The sequence below is a fragment of the Cyprinodon tularosa genome, unplaced genomic scaffold, assembly GCF_016077235.1.
Source record: "Cyprinodon tularosa strain WSP-4 unplaced genomic scaffold, ASM1607723v1 ctg79, whole genome shotgun sequence".
NCBI classification, from domain to species: Eukaryota; Metazoa; Chordata; class Actinopteri; order Cyprinodontiformes; family Cyprinodontidae; genus Cyprinodon; species Cyprinodon tularosa.
In genome coordinates, this window is record NW_024039551.1 from 148110 (window position 1) to 166112 (window position 18003).

General features: G+C 36.7%; 1 protein-coding gene across 1 annotated transcript; it reads left to right on the top strand.

Annotated features, from left to right (window-relative positions):
• Positions 1 to 271: 271 nt before the first annotated feature.
• On the top strand, positions 272 to 9298 carry LOC119773888 (GTPase IMAP family member 8-like). The gene is given in 7 exon segments (XM_038271088.1): positions 272 to 488; positions 5554 to 6273; positions 6586 to 7305; positions 7397 to 7530; positions 7636 to 8117; positions 8119 to 8267; positions 8369 to 9298. Coding segments are annotated over 7 exon segments (2601 nt in total). The 3' UTR covers positions 8548 to 9298.
• The last annotated feature ends 8705 nt before the right edge of the window (positions 9299 to 18003 follow it).

The window sequence follows — 18003 nt, forward strand, 5'->3', positions numbered from 1 at the left end:
TGCTAGCGCCACACTCGCCCCTAAGGGACTCAAGCAGCGCTTTCATGGCCTCCAGATCAGAAGCGAGCTGGGCCACTTGCCCAGATAAGCCCTCTGAAATCCTGGAGCTGCTATTGCTCCTCTTCCATGGAGGCCCCATAGCCTCAGGAGCCACACGTTTCACAGGCTGGCTGGCCAACCAAATGAGCATTACGTAGGGACAAGGGCAGGACAGAACAATTAGGACAGGCCGCATCAGTCAAGGCCTCTTTCAGGTGATTCGGTCCAAATCATGCCCGTCCTCCACCTGGAGAGGGGCCAAACAACTTCTGCAACACGGCGCGTCCAACATCTCACGCTCACAGGGCTAGGTCAGGTCGAGCTGAAATCGCCACTCTTGACACTCAAACCGAGCGGACAGGTCAGGAAACCCGGTCGAGCAGAAAACGCCACCAGGGGTTCCCCATCAGCAAGGCTGCAAGGAGGACTAGCCAAGCACAGCAGTGAAAGTAAAAAGCAAGCCCGAAAACAGCTGCTTATCAGTAATATAGGCAGGCCCGAAAATGGCTGCCCATAAACAAAAAACCAAGCCTGAAAAAAGCGGCTGCTATGAGTGGCAGGCAAGCCCGAAAGCGGCTGCGCAGTAAACTAAAATGTAAGTCCGGAAAACGGCTGCTAACGGAAAATACAGGCAAGTCTATTTTTTTATTTTGAGCTTGTATCTATGTGTATTGGTGTGTTTGTGTATGTGTGTACATGTCCAAAATAATAATTTCAGATCTAAATTATAGTAATAATTTAGTAATTATAGTAATAATTAGTAATAATTTAGATCTATTGTGCCACGGTAACCGTGGCTCGTCACATGATCAACACAACGATTCCAGAAAAAGTAAACAACTGGTCCGGTACGTAGGTTCTGCAGTGGTGTTAGTTTGTGCACGGTGTATTGTAGTAAGATGAGAAGACTGACCAAGTAAACTGAGCAATGAGGATCCTCTATGCTGTCCAAATTTGCACACACCAACCTCTCACAAGTTGAAGCCACTTGTCAGCGGCGCAAAAAGTGGGTTTGCACTATAGTACGCCGGTCTATAGAGGGCGCAGATGCAATAGTGTTAAAATAATTTATATTACAGTTGTCACATCCCTGCCGCTAGCTTACATGCAAAGCCAGTTATGGGGAAGAAGTACATCAGGTTTTTACTCTTTCTCCTGCCATGAGCAAAGCATTAGAGAGAAATTATGTGTTATGTTACTGTAAAGCTGTTTTGTCCTATTTTACATCACTAAAACTATATATATTGACATAAATTTTTGACTGTTGCAGTACATACACAACAATAATGGTAGAATCTGAGTTTTGACTTTCTAAATGTCTCATGTGTTTACACAAAAATTAAAAAGGCTTATAGTGGCTAAAATGCACACAACTCATATAACTTTTTGACCCTTGATGTCATGCCCAAAGTCAATAACAAACCAAATAAAGGCAAAAAAATATTTGAATAAGTGAATATTTATTCAATTAATATTTTACTCTATATCATTTAAATAAATTGTACTTTATAGCACCACGAATAATAAAGGGCAAATTATTAATAGATTAAATTTGTGGCTATACAGTACATTTTTTGAAAAGGTATGACATGTAAATTTGTATTAATGTGTGTGTGTTTTATGTGCATCGAATTGTAGTTTAAGGATCATGTTTCATTTTGCAGAGATGCCTGGTAAGGAGAGGAGGTTAAGACCAAAACAAAAGGAGCTGTGTGAGACTGCGAAAGGTAGTGGATCACTCACCAGCTGGATGACAAAGAGCACAAGAAGTCAAAAGTCATTGACATTTTTACGACCATGGGCAACAGGACGTTGCTTTTAAAACTCAAAAAAAATAAAATGCCACTGTGATGTGTACAAACAACTGACAGACAGATACTGACAGAAACAGACAGCAGTACAGACCCCCATGTCTCAACAAGTAGTCTCTTCCAAACTATCAGCAGTGTAGCAGGTCAGTCACAGTGAGCCATTTTTAATGTTAGTTATCCTTTCATCTTGCATGAACACAAACCTCTTTTTTAATCAGCTACTATCAACTCCCATGGTCTTTTGTGTCTACAAATCAGATCAATACAGCCCATCTCCAGCAACACAGCAGCAACAACCCCCTCAACAGAAGCTGTTTAATCTACCCATAAGGTGAAACTCAGACTCATTTCGCCTTGTACTGACCTCTAATAAACACTTGAGTATGTGTGATATGGTGTGTTGTGATTGGGTTGGTACAATTCAACCAGTTTTATAGCAAGGTATGTTTCTGTATCCTGTTTTAAATCTGTGCCCCATTTTAACTTTGAGCTCCTGCCCCTCAAACAGTCTCTGCATGTCTCTGAGTTTAAGGGTCGTTACATGGAAATGATGGTTATCATGTCCCATCATCATTTCATATTTTCTGCATGCGCTGCAGCCCATTGTAAAATAATCTAATCTGATTATATAAATCCTATTGATGGATCAATAATCTGACCAATCACTTTATCTTCATACTGTAATATTAACTCAGGAGGGGCTGCAACACAGGATTATAAAAGAAACTGAAATATTTATACTTCAAAAAATACTGAAAATATTAACAACTGATTTATCTATAAAGGAATATTATTCATTACCACAAGTGGACTTGGATATTTCCATATATTGGATTAGTGGCTTTTAATAAGCATGTTCAGATGTATTTAAATGATCATTTGTATAAATGTTTTTTTTCAAAAAAATATAAACTAAAACGTATAGCTCTTTAGTTTAGCCTAATAAAAACAAGGCTTTAACAGCAGGTAGTTTCTTGGTTCAAACACAACAAACTGTTATTAAACAACAAACTATTAAATCCTGCAGTGAACTGTTTGACCTGCAGGAGGCTCAGATCTGCTGCAGCAATCAGAACTATTAAGCTTGTTGACTTTAATAGTGACTTAACTCATTCCCAGACTCTACAAAAGCCTGTTTCAACAGTGAGGTTGGTGTCTAGAATCCATTGTTCTGAAGCCAGGTGGGAGTCTGACTGTTGCTGCTTCATTATTTAAGAGAAGAACAAAAGAAATTATCTAAAAAACACTGGAAATGATGAATCAGTCGTTTAGGTTTTCAGATGAACAGAACAGAATATAGCCCAGTCTAGATTAAACCACCATGAGATGTCGCTGTTATTTTGCAGATTAACCAAAATAAGTTAAATGTGGTCAGTCTGGCTGCCTATTAATGAGGAGAACAGAATCATTGCTATATTATACAGACCATGATTCATTTTAATTATGATGTGGTTATTGAGGTTATTTTATCTTTCTATGTATCATGTGTTTTATTGGCAACCATAAATCAGAAAAACAAACCCTAAAAAATGTATTTATTGCTGTCTGATATGAGACTGAAAAAACTTTTAAAACTGATTATGTAGTTGTATTTTATTTTGTTTTTTTTTCACAGCAGTAGCAGCTGCTCAGTGTGTGTATATGACACAGAAAGTCACAGTGAGCAATGGAATACTTATTTAAATTAGGTTTAATCTCACCAAGCAATTTGTATAATCTTTTAGGGAGAAATAAATACTAAGCATCTGCTGTTGTTTTATGTTTATAAAATTAAAACATTTTCTATGCATCAACAGTTTATTGCTGTACTAATAATCCTGATAATGTTGCATTTATTCACTAGATTTTATGTCACTGATATCAAACAGTGTTTATTTCCTGTGCTCCATCTCTGGTCTTATTGAACTTTTTTAATGATCCTACAATAACAGTTTATCTACTAGGACTGTAAATATAACATCCTGGTTTTACATCCACACTGAATATTTGCCACAAATATTAATAAAGACAAATCAAACAAGTGAAGTTAAGCTAAACTTTGAGGTAAAAACAAACCAAGAAGCAGGCTTAATTTTTAAAAAGGTCTTTAAATTCTGTATCTAAATGAAAAACATCTGATTTTCATTCTTCCACCTCCAAAGCCACAGTGATATTAATAGTAGATCAAATTCAGAAAACATTTCCTCTGAACAATCCCTGTGATCTGCAGCCATTTAAAGACAAAGACTTAAACTTTGATCCAGGAAGTCAAACGTTACCAGAGTTGTTCCTTCCTAGTCTGAGGCCCATATCAAATGGATCTGGATGCTTTAGTTCTACACAGTTTAAGGAGATAATGTGAAGTCCATCAGTTAACAGACAGCCACCCTTAAGCCAGAGCAAACTTATTTATTTGATCTTATTTTATTGTTGGGATCCCCATCAGCACAGCTAAGCTGTCGCTGCTGTTTCTGGGGTCCAATAAAGAAAATAGTAAATTAAGATACAAAACAACACATTAGAAGACAATATAGTTCATAGCTTTCTGTAAATGTTCTCTTCAAATAACAAACTTTCTATAGTGATTTAAACCTCTTTGTTTTTACCTTCTCTGTTATTGTTTCTGGGATCATGTTCCATAAATGTGTTGCTCTCTATGTGAACTAAAGCTATTTGATATTAGTTCAGGTTTAGCTTGTAGCAGCTGGTATTCCAGGATGGTCTCCCATCCATGTAATCACCAAGCCTGATGCTGCTTAGCTGCTATGATCAGAACAGGAACAGGCTTGCAGAGAGCAGTATGGCCATAAGTATTGGATTAAAGAAAAAGAAAAGTCTGATAATTGTGATTATTGTAGCTGAATAGAAGATTCTGGTTAAATGCTTCTGCTAAATCTGCAGACCTCTGTAGGTCAAACTCAACTTTCTTTGCTCAGTTTGAAGTTAATTCCAGCAGCACTCATCTAAAGCCACATGGTAAATTGGTCACAGACAGAATAATGTTAGATGTTTTCTTAGTCTTTAAACTTGATCAGGACCATTGAGACAAATAAACTGCTGTGATGAGAAGCTGGATCTGATTTTCTGTAACTGGTTTATTTTACTATCAATGAAGAATTAAATTATGATTTGATTATTATTTTATTTCCTTCTGTTTTATTTACTTTTATTTTTCTAACATCAGCAGTTTAAATTCAATGTCTTTATTTCTTAACCTCAGTAGACCTGTAGTTAATCTAGTTGTCCAGCAGATGGCGATCTCTGATCTTGTTTAACTTCATCATCCAACCTTCAACCCCAATAAAATTCCTTCTGCTTAATTTACTTTCATTTAGAAACAGGTTTTGTTGGAACAAACAAGCAGAAAGTCGACAGAGAGAAGCTGATGAAATGGCCGCTTCAGCTGATATTTTCAACTCAGGTCAGAGATCTTTTTATAAAACTTTCCCTCAAACTTTATCAAATTGGGATTATAATCTGGCAAACTCCTATTTTAGTGGATATATATGTTAAATTCAGAGACTTTGACTTTAAACAGAACATAGAGTCAAACAAAATGGCTCCCTCTGCTTTTCTAGATTTCCTTATATTAGGTTTTCTGTCATGGTAACAATGTTTTTGTCATTTTAATAGAAATGTTAATCTAAAAATTCTGTTCACTTATTGGCTAAAAAACGATGTTTATAAACTGTGTGATAAAATAAAGTCTTATCTCTCTTAACAGCACTCAGCCGCCCTGCTACAGAATTGAGGATTGTGTTGATAGGAGGAAGATTCAATAACCTTTCGAGCGGTAAAAGCTCAGCTGGAAACATCATCCTGGGTCACAATGTTTTTGACACCAGCAGAAGAACAGCTCAGAGTGAAGCGAGGCAGCAGGAAGTACTCGGCAGACGACTCACGGTGGTTGATACTCCAGGATGGTGTTGGGTTTATCCAAGAGAAGAAACCCTAAAACTGGATCAGATAGAAATCCAGAATAGTGTCCATCTGTGTCCCCCAGGACCTGATGTCTTTCTTCTGGTCATTCCTGTTGGTTCAGATTTCTTTAATCTCATCAATCTATCTCTAGAGGAACACCTGGAACTTTTCAAAGCAGATGTTTTCAGTCACACCATCGTGCTGTTCACTGCAGTCGATCCATGTAGTGATGAAACCATTAAATCAGAAATCAGAGAATGTCCAGTCCTGCAGTGGATCCTTCAACAATGTGGAAACAGAAAACATGTTCTCAACATCAGCAACAGAGAAGATAGAGATCAAGTCAAGATGCTTCTAGAGAAAATTGAGGCGATGATTGAACAGAACAGGGGCAGACACTGTTCTGTTGATGAATCTGATGGAAATGCTCTGAGAGAGAGACTGAAAGATTTGGTTAAAAAAGCCTCGAAAAGGTTTGATGAAGTTCAGAAACAAAGAAGAAACCTGAAGCTGCAGATTGAAGGTAATTCTACTTTCTTTCTATCAGGATAAAGTGATAAATGTTTCTGCAGACGTCTCTGGGAGCTTGACATACAAAACACATTATTTAATTAGAACTTTTGGAAAAAAAAATTTTTTATTGTTGGTATAATAAAAAAGGCACAGTAGACATTTTAAAACCATCTAAATCCAAGTATTCACATAGTTAATTATTTTCTCACTTTTTTTATTTTACAAATGTTGCACCATTTCTCCACATTATCAACTCTACTCTAAACAGACCTGAGCTGTAAACTTTTAAATCCTAAATTATTGGTTTGCTTTTATGATCTAGGTGGAAAAGTTCCTCCAAACCATTTGAGAATATTGATGATTGGTGGATCATTTGTTGGAAAGAGCTCAGCAGGAAACATCATTCTAGGAAAAAATGCATTTGGTGTTAATAAAAGTGTTAGAAATAGAACAACAAACAGTGAAATTAGCCACAGTGTGGTTGAAGGAAGGCGGCTCACAGTGGTGGATTCTCCTGGATGGTTCTACATCCACACCCTTCAGGACACCAGTGAGATGGACAAACTGGAAATAGAGAACAGTGTGAATCTCTGTCCTCCAGGACCACATGCTGTGCTGCTGGTTATTCCTCTGGCAGTACACGTTGATCCATCATATCTGAGATCTGTCCAGGAACACATGAGTCTGTTCAGAGAAGAAATCTGGAAACACACACTGGTTCTGTTTACCTTTGGTGACTGGTTAGGAGTGAAGACTGTGGAGGAGCGTATAGAGAGTGATGAAGGTCTGCAGTGGATAGTGAACAAGTGTGGGAACAGGTATCATGTTCTGAACAACAAGGACCACAGTGATAAGACTCAGGTAAAGGAGCTCATTGAGAAGATTGAAGAGATGTGGGCAGGGAATGAAGATCCTCATTATGAAGTGGACCTGGACCGAGCAGCACAGATAGAAGCCAAGATGGAGGCTGCAGACAAGGAAGCCAGAAGGTTGAAGGAGATCAACGAGAGACAGTCAAGAGTTCTGAAAGAGGTTTATGAAGGTAAAGAAGTTTTATAAAAGTTTATGATATAATCCTGTAACATTAATGTTTCAGGATTAGAAACTATTTGGTTTTTCTGTTTGTTTTCCAGCTGAGAGAGATCCAGTCACTGACATCAGGATTGTTCTGGTTGGACAGAAATGTTCAGGAAAGAGTTCAGCAGGAAATCAGATCCTTTTCAAGAAGAAATTTAAAATAACATTTAATAGAGTTTGGTTGGAAAAGGTGAACCATCATGATGATTAAGAAAATACATTTCATAAATTCAAATATCCTGACTGGATGTTTACCTGAGTTCATCACGTCCAGAAATGTTCTTCTTTTTTTCAGAACTATGAAGATCAGAGAACATCTGCAACATGTGAGAAACATGAAGGAGACTTTGATGGAGTAAAAGTCTCAGTGGTTGAAACACCAGGCTGGTTCTCAGACCCAACACCACCTGACTGGATCAAAGATGAAGTTCTCCACAGTGTCTCCATGTTTTCTCCTGGACCTCATGTTTTTCTCCTGGTTGTTCCAATCTTCAGAGCTTTCTCTGAGAAAGATCTCAAAGCTCTGGTGGAGGTCCTGATGCCATTAACAGAGAGAGTGTGGAGACACTGCATGGTGCTGTTTACCAGGGGAGACTGGCTCAATGGCCTCCCTGTAGAGAACTACATCGTCAGAGAGGGCAAGGAGCTCCAGGAGCTTCTGGAGAAGTGTGGGAACAGATACCATGTTCTCAGCAGCTTTGATTATGATGATCCTGTTCAAGTCAAAGAGCTGTTCCAAAAAATTCTCAACATGGTAAAACAGAACAAAGGATGCTTCACAACTGAAGTAAGTGGGAGAGGAGTGGAACAGACGGGAGCAGGAGCTGATGGAGAGAATGATGAAAGCTTTAGCAAAGGAACCAGAGAAACCAACAGTGCCCTCTGTGGAGGTGGCAAATAGCAAGGATGATGGAGGTATTCCAGACAGTAAGTTTTAAATGAGGAAGAACCAACCTGCGAGTTTCCACAAGCTCTTGGCTCCATCCATGTTTTTTTCTTAAAATAATTTTTTTTTTCTTCTGTTTCAGTGAGCGGAGATGTTTCCTCAGAATATGGGAGCATTTCAGAGATTAGGAACCAACGAGCTCATAACTACGTTGCTGAATGGCTGGCTAAGAGAATGAGACAGTCTGAGATCAGCTCTGGGATCGGCAGCATTTGTTCCTCAGTCAGTTATATAGAGAAACATGATGAAGATCTTCAATAGATTAAAAAAAGATGAGTTCATTCTCACAGAGAATAAAGATCCTCTGAACATTTTCTCCAATCCATCAGCTAAAAATAGGAACTCTTGTTTAACCAAAAAGCTACAGCAGAGACAATGATGGAAGCTAAAGGAGAACACAGGATGGAATATGAAAATATACCAGCTTGGTGCTACATGAGACCCATGTTGGTCTAATTACTGTAGATCACATGGTTAAAGTCCTGCTCCTGTAATGTTCTGGGTTCTTTTGGTGCCAAAAATATTTCCAATGTTTTCCAATGTCCTTGTGTCTATATGAGGTGTGTGTCTGATGTGTTTATGTACAGGAAGCTGTATATATGGTTGGTTTATGTGTCTATATCAGATCTATATATTGTGTCCATATGCTGTAGATCATGAGTTTTTCTCCTCATGTTATGTTGTTTAACCATGTTGTGGAACCTGTCGTCTTCTAATGTCATGTGATGTCATTTGCCCTCACATAATAACCAGTTTTCTTTGTTGTTTTTTGTTAAACAGCAGAAACAGAATGTAATGCCTGCTCACTTGATGCAGACAGGAAACACCAACTGCTGCAGCTCACTGTCTTTTTTCTTTTTTTTCCCATTTTTACCTACAATTTATACAAATAATGTGAATCAAATTATAGATGAACACATGAGAGAACGCCAAGGCAACAGCTGTTTTAGTGTCATCATGTAAAATGTTGGTAACTGCTGGACGGTGAATTGCTAAAGATCTTTTATTAGGCTTTTCTGTTTCAAAGGTAATTATTACTCTGATAAAAACCTGGAAAGATCTAAAGGATTTAAGGACAAAAACACATTTAACTTAGAGTTAAATGAAAAATTTAAATTATTCATACAGTTATCTGATGTATCAAAACGTAGTCATCTCTGGATCTATTTAGGAAGGTCTCTGTTCTGGCCTTCCACCTGGAGTGGATATATATTAAAAACAGCATTTAAAAAAAAAATTAATTACGTTTTCAGAAACGCTCTATGCCAAAGTCTCTTAGCAGCAGATAAACACCTCAGAGGATTCGTCCAAATGAGTTACATAATTTTCTAGATCAATGGTCCTAAACTAAGGGCTGTTTTCAGAAATCAAGAATAAGATAAAAAGTTAGTTTTGACATGGCACCATCAGTTCAGTCTCAGATTGTGAATGGATGAGGAAGAGGAAAAAGACGAAGATGAGAAGAGAGAGGTGTGGTTGGGAATTCAAAGCTGAGTGTGGAAGAAGTATGTTCAGATTAAAGAATGGAGATAGTATGTTAAAAAAACTTTAAAAAGGAGAATTCAAAATAAAACTAAATCATGATGATGATGATGATGATGATGATGATGATGATGATGATGATGATGAAAGAAAACATCTGTAAAAAGAATGTGAAAGAAAACAACAAAAGGTGTGATCAGAGATTCCTACTGATGAAGATACCAGAATTTCTCCATTGTGGGACAATAAAGGGATTTTCTACTCCATTCTATTCTCTATTCTATTTGGAGAGACTTAAAAAGATTTGGGGGAAATCACAGATATGAAGACTGCACAGAAAATACACATGAAAAATGGTGTAACTGGAGAGGGAAACACAGGGTGACACATGAGAGATGTCAAGAAAGAAATCCAACAAATTAATATGGCTGATAGTCTTAGTTATGCAGAAGCTTTAAAAAGAGAACAAGGGCACAAAGGAAGAGCAGAAACAGAGTTGAACAAAATTTAATCCTGATCCAAAAGAAGATGGAACAATGAAATAAGGAAGTAGCAGCTGAAAAGATCATGTCAAGGGCCAGCAGGTTCTGCAACAGCTTTTCCCTGCTGCCATAAGAGCGTTGAACTGTTGAAACTCTAATCAGGTCACAAATAGAGATTCTGCATCACACTGTTATGATTTTATGTTCAGTTCTATTCCCATCCAGCTGGGAATTTATATTTCTGATACTTTCGGATGTTTATTAACCTCAACGGTAGGGGGGGGTAAAATATCTTGTTTAATTAGATATTGTTTCAGCTGTTATATATTGTTTATGACACACAGTCCTACTAACTGTGTGTTAGAACAATATATGAAAGAGTGATTTGAGCACTAATCATGGTCAAAGTTAATTTCACATACATGGAATAAATTCACCACAACTTCTATTGAAAATATAAGATTTTATTAACAAAAATAATTCAGCTCCAAGTCAAACATATTTCAGTTTAACACTCTCAACTAAGACTAGTAAAGCTCAACTAAACTAAACTAACTACTATGTACAAAGAGGAGGCAGAAATGGTTGAAAAACATACAGTTTAAGATGGATTCTGTGTTTGAAACCAAAGTTTATCTGGAAGAATTTGGGATATGATCAAATTAGCTTTTCACTAATTTTAAAGAAATTGGAATGTTTTCAGACCAATTCACAATGCAAATCCATGAGGTGAATAAAACATTATTTGGCTAAATAATGTTTTATTGAATGATTTGCTTAATCAAGAACCAATAACCTTTAGCTAAATGATTCTTTACCTTCTTTGAAATAGCTAGCAGCAAATAGACATCAGGATTCCACTAAATGACTCTTGGTCAGACTTGGTAATGGAAATGTAATGAGCATCTGAGGAACACATGAACACTAATGTTATATCAGTGTTTAAATCCTTAGTGAACTAATGCTTCTCCAAGCGTCAGCAACAGCTCAACACATATTCCTGTAGCATAACGTACACTGAAAAAAACAGCTCATAAGATTTACTTGAAGAATATATTGTAAGTATTTGCACTCAAATGATTTAAGTAAAATTTTATGCTGCAATATCAAGTGACACTCACTTGCCAGTATCAAGTGAATTTTACTTTTCATTAAGCATAACAGTGGCGAAGATATTAAGGAAGAGATTTATTAAAAAAATTAAGTAAAGTGAACTTGCATTTTACTCAAAATTTTAAGTAAATGTTATATCCCTGTAAAATTTGCTGTTATGAAGTAATTTAAGTAGATATTTATTATTTTCTCTGATTGACATTTACTTTGCTTCATTGTTACATTAATCACTAATATTAGGTAATCATTGCCATTTTTCTTTTGATAAATGTTACCAAATACATTGAAATAAAAGTCTAATCATTTTATATACCATCCCTTTTCTTACACGAGTGTGGTCGCGCCTATCTCCAGCAGTCAATGGGCGAGAGGCGGGGTCCACCCTGGACATGTCGCCATGTCCATCACAGGGCAACACAGAGACAAACAACCATTCATGCACACACTCACACCTAAGGACAATTTAGAGAAGCCAATCAACCTAACAGTCATTTGGAGATGTGGGCAGTTTTGGACTGTGGGAGGAAGCCGGAGTACCCAGAGAGAACCCACGCATGCTCAGGGAGAACATGCAAACTCCATGCATGAACCCAGAACCTGCAAGGCAGCAGTGCTACCCACTGAGCAGCCCACATTTTATACACTATTGTTTTAAATTGTCCAATCTTTCATGGGCCAGCCAGAAATTTGACAGTCTAACTGGAATTGTACTATTAAAATAGGCAATAAAAAAGTAAAACCCTCTAAAACTCAGTTTCAAGATTCATTACAAAAATTTACTCATGTAAGATCAAGAATATTTAACCTACACAAACATGCTCAAAATAACCTCTGGGCGAGGATCAGAACTGAAACAGCCATTTAAACTTTGAACAGTGGAGTTTAGATTATGTATGCCTCTATTTAAATGAAAAAAGCATGTACAAATATCGCATCATTATTAAGTGCATTTTGTTGTACTGCATTAGAATTTGTACAGAAAAAAGAGAAGTTTGGTATGACTTGTAAACAAAAAATACACAGTATTAAATATACACCAACACAGGTCTGGTAATTAAAACATTTTTATTAATAAAAGAACACCTTGTTTTCCCTTCACTTTTTTTTTTGGCTTATCGCATAAAATCCCTGTGAAAAAAACTGAGGTTTTTATTTATTTATTTATTCGTTTATTTGATAGGGACAAGTATGTTTCATGCATCATGTCACACACTACAACATTTTAGCTACGGCTAATTCTCAATGTCTGTCCCCAGTTAGGCTTTTACACAAACACAGTGACTGTACACAAGAAAAAACAGAGCAAATTACACATTAAAACATCACAGAAATAAAATCAGGTCAGTTAGGTTATTAATGTTCACATGTCTGACCTCTCAATAAAAAGTCTTTAAGTTTATGTTTAAAAAGGACCCAGTTTGACTCTCCCTTCAGTTCTGCAGGTAATGTGTTCCAAGTTTTGGTAGCTTGTACAATGAAAGCTGATTGACCGAAAGAGGTTTTGCGTCTGGGAACTTGACAGTTTCCACTGTGGGCTCCTCTTGTGACTGAGCCCACAGCTCTGAGAGGAATTACACAGTCGCTCAAAACCTTAGGGGCCTTATCATGCAAGCATTTATATACCAGTTTTAACTGAGCAAATTTCACAAAGTTTTCGAAATTCAGCATTTTTAAATTGTTCAGACTAACACAGTGATGAGACCTGACTGGTTTTTTATCTAAGATTTTTATAGCTCTATTATAGATCATCTGAAGAGGCTCGATAGTAGTGCTTGTGGCCTCTGACCAAGAACTAATGCAGTAACTTAGATGTGAAAAGATCATGGAGTGCAGAAAACTGTGAGCAGCGTGAAACGGTAGGGAATCTCTAATCAGTTTGAATGTGTACAAGTTTGCTTTTGTTACTCTGGACACTTTTTTTACATGGCTTTCAAATTTCAATTGTGAGTCAAGTATTAGTCCTAGATACTTGATTTCTGAGACCTGCTGGATTCTAGCTCCATTTATCTGTAAATTTAGTTCTTGAGATATGAGCTTGGTCCTAGAAGAGAAACAGACAGACATAGTTTTTTTAACATTCAGAGACAACCCTGCATTATGGAACCACACTGACACAGTTTGTAGATGTCCTGACAGTTCATTAGAAACTGCTTGCACAGTCTTTCCACGAACATAAATTACTGCATCGTCTGCATATAACTGAAAACCTGCTGTTGGACAAGACTCTGGCAAGTCATTTATGTATAATGTAAATAGTAGAGGGCCAAGGATGGATCCCTGTGGCACTCCTGTATTTATCTTTAAAAATGATGATTTTTCATTGTTTATTGTGACACACTGCTCTCTTCCTTCTAAGTATGATTCAAACCACTGTAAAGTTTTCGGTGAAAATTTTAATTTGGATAATTTTGTAATTAGAATTTTATGATTTAACGTATCAAATGCCTTTTTGAGATCCAAAAAGACTGCGCCTACTATTTCCCCGCTGTCTATTGCCAACTTTATTTGTTCAACAAAATAACAGTTTGCTGTATCCGTAGAATAATGAGGTCGGAAGCCAAACTGTAAAGGATGTAAGATTTTATGATACTGTATGTACGCCATTAACTGATTGGAGACTATTTTTTCTAACACCTTAGAAAATACAGGCAGGATGCTTATAGGCCGATAGTTACAGGCCTGGTCTTGGGATCCTGACTTAAAGATAGGCATAACTCTAGCCTGTTTCCAGGGTGCAGGGAATTGCCCGCTCTCAATGGACAAATTAATTACATGCGTTAGAGGTTTTATGAGTGCATTTTTGTTTCGCTTTACGAAAGCAGTATTAATGTGGGAGAGATCCATGCAGTTGCTTTGTTTAATTGTATTTATGGCATCAAGCACAACGGATTCACTAGTCTGCTCTATGGAGAATGTTGTGCCTGATGTAACCTGTTGTTGAATTGGTCTTGTAAGGTTTCCAAAATCAAACTGTTGGACCAGCTCCTCCTTTGTCGTTTTATTGTGACAAAATGTGTACTAATCGGACTCTTCATCTTGCAATAAACATCCCATCATAAACTTTGGGCAAAGTTCTCCACAGACTGGGATGCATTTTAATTTAACTTCAAATCTGCTCCCTGTTATGCATTTGGAGATGTGGGCAGTTTACGTAACTTGCTCTACATTTAGGAAAAATCTGTTTTTACGACATCCCTCAGGATGCTGTTCTGAGGTTCAGGGATTCTCTGTCTCAAACACATTTTGATTCGTTACACAGTTAAGACAAATACTTTGAGATTATATATATATGTCTTTAGTCCCCCCCCCCCTGTTTATATTTCAGCTATTTCTCATCTGAACTTAATTACTTTTTATAGTTACTGGAAACTGTTGTAAAAGCAACAGTTAATAATCACCACTCAAATCAGCAATAAAAATCTTACAAACCTGCACACAAAAAGTGCAATTTCAACATTTGAACCAGGTGTCCAGACAAGTGGATTTTGAAGAATGCAATTTCGACAATGAATCAAAATCATTCTAACCATTCTCAATAAACATAAAAATCTCTACTAAAAATGTAAACATATTATTTTTGGCCAAATAACATACCTTGCTTGGAAAAAAAAAATAAAACATTGGAACCCACTTGGCATTTGATGCCACATTTGCCTCCTCTAAGATGAAAGCAACTTTAACTTCAAGTTGTTTACTTTTGCTGATAGTTTGAATCCATCCAACTCCAGGAAAAGTTTTTGGAACACTTCAAAAGTGTAAGGGAGAGGGTATGCCAAGTTCAGCGCATATATCAGTCCCATGAGCAGCGATCAGGCTTTTGCAGTACTGTGGCATGGTGGTAAAATCTCCTGGCCTTCAACAAGGATGGAGACATTAATGGGATCCTCATCAGCACCATGGAGAACAACAATCTTGAAGATATGTTTGTTGAAGTCACACCGATTGTCCTCCTGCATGTAATGCACAACAGAAAATAATATTTATTCTTTTATTTGAGAAACAAATAAAAGAGCTGCATGAATCAAAGTGACTTATTTATCATGGAAGAATGAACACAAGAATACCTCTGTTTGTTTGACTACTTTCTTCTTAACTTGAATATTTAAAGGGACATTGTGTAACATCTACTGTTAAAACTGTTTAAAAAATTAGCGTTTGTGCTGTTTTGGTATAAGAGATAACGTTGACGTTGCCCAAGGAGTGAGCAGCAATTTTTTTGAAAAATAAAGCGCTATCCAGAGTTCAACACAACACCCCAAAAAGTCATTTTTATCAGTGTAGCATGCAGTCCATTCTTTAGCATCAGTTAGCGTCGTCTTTACTTAGCAGTAAACACATGATATGATTAGCATCATCAAAAGACATGTTGCTTGTTCTGTCCCTAATCATGCCAGACCTGCAAACCTTTTTCCATGTCCATTTGGAAAGCTTGAGTTTCATCCATTTGCAGCTCTGCAGTCAGGGCACAGCATTGGTTCTTTGTCTCAGTCATTCATCAGGCAGAGCTCTCCAGTCTGGCTCTATAAGTTCTGAAACTCAAGAGAAATGTGTTGCAAAAGGTCTGTTTTATAACAGTTTGGTTCTGAAAGGTTCTGACTTATCCTTGATGGTTCTGGAGATCTGGTTCCCCTGGGGCCCGCATCTCCAGCCAACCCAGTCTCATGTTAAAATGTACCCCCACTACGTTGGTCCACACTGCAAAACGTAGTGGAGGTACATTAATGGCCATTTTTTTGTGGTACTGTTACGTTTCTTCTGCCTATACGCTTTCTATTGTTTTACGTCCTAGTCACGTGACTTTCAAGATTCCAGCTGGGAGAAGAAGAAAAAATATATATATGGCCGACATTCGCTCATTTTTTTGTGGAAAGATTAATGACTTGAGTTTGTTTTTGCATTAAAATGAGTTTTGATTACATTTCTAGTGAGAAATGTATAGTTTGTTGCCAGAATATTTACTCAGGGAATGTACATATTCACTTGCTTGTTCGTTTCTTGCAAAGATTTTTCAAGATAATGTGAAACTGTAACGTTTTGGTATAAACATGGCTGAGATTTCTCTAACTTTTAGTGGGAAAATCAATAATTTCAATCAGTTTCTGCATTTAAATGGGTTTTGATTACATTTATAGAGAGAAGTGTAGGGTTTATTTACATAATATTTGCTTAGTGAACATACATAATAGCCCGCTTGCTAGTTTTTGCTACGGTATTTCGGATCTCGTCAGGATCCGAAATACCAAAGAGGAACTAAAAAAAAAAAAAAAAAATTTAAATACACAACCAGCATATCTAGAATCAGTGACAGAGAGCGACTGGGACCAAAGGTTTATTAATTTCTCCCCAATGATTTCCATTCAAAATGTTTTCGCTCCCACCGGGCTCTAGGGAAGGGGCGGGCATACCGCCACCTACTGTTCATGAGTGTGTAGCAACATTGTTTTACATCTATTAAATTCTATTTTTTAATTTTGTATTCTGAAGATAAATAAATAATGCTTTCCTTAATCTATAAATATCTTTTATATTTCCTTTATTTCCCAATAATCCTTTAAGACTCCATTCTTGGCCTGTCCTTTCAACTCTTTCTATAGGTGTTCTACATTTTCTATCTCTCCACATCCTTCACATTTATCATTATTTTTCCTCCCTATTAAGAAAAATTGTCATTTAAATAAGTATGACCTACTCTTAATCTGATCATTATTATTTCTTCTCTTCGGTTTCTCTCATTAATATTTCTATTTAATACTGACTTTTGTACTTTATATAACCTTCTTCCCTTTTTATCTTCATTCCACCTTTTTTGCCATTTTTCAATTTCTTTCCTCTTAATAAATGATTTTCCTTCCCCTTTCCCTAAAGGAATTGTAATTGTTATTGCCTCCTCTAAAGCCCTTTTTGCTAATTTGTCTGCCTTTTCATTTCCTTTTACCCCTTCATGTGCTGGAACCCAACAAAACCAAATATCAATGCCACTCCTGTATAATCTAAATAAACTGTGCTGAATTTCTAATACTAAATCTTTCCTATTATTTCCTTCTCCCTGAATACTTGTCTGGTCTGACCTCCTCCACCCATTGGAAACTCAGTATAACTGCCACCATCTCTGCTGTGAAAACAGATAGTTGATCTGAAATTCTTTTAGAAATTTGTATTTTGAACTCTGGTAAATATATTCCTATTCCCACACACCCTTTTAAATTCTTAGAACCATCAGAATATATTTTAAGGTAATTATATTATGAGTTTGCTTGTTGGAATCTTTAACTGCTTTAAAAAATATTATTATTATTACTATGCTTTTCATAAACAGTATATAACAGCTGAAACAATATCTGATTAAATAAGATATTTTACCACCCCTTCAGGGGAGGACAATAAACATCTTAAAGTATCAGAAACATAAATTCCCAGCGGGCTGGGAATAGAAAAGAACATAAAATCACAACAGCTGTTTTGATTGTACGAAGGTAGCGCCACAGGAGCTAGCATACTTTAGCATATTTTATGTATTAAAACTAAACAGCTTACAGTATTTTTACTGTATGGTATTTACATTGGAAATAACTATTGTTGGAACTGATAGTGGAGCCTTAGGACTTGGAGCGTATGACCGTTAAGCAGTTGTTTTCTGTTT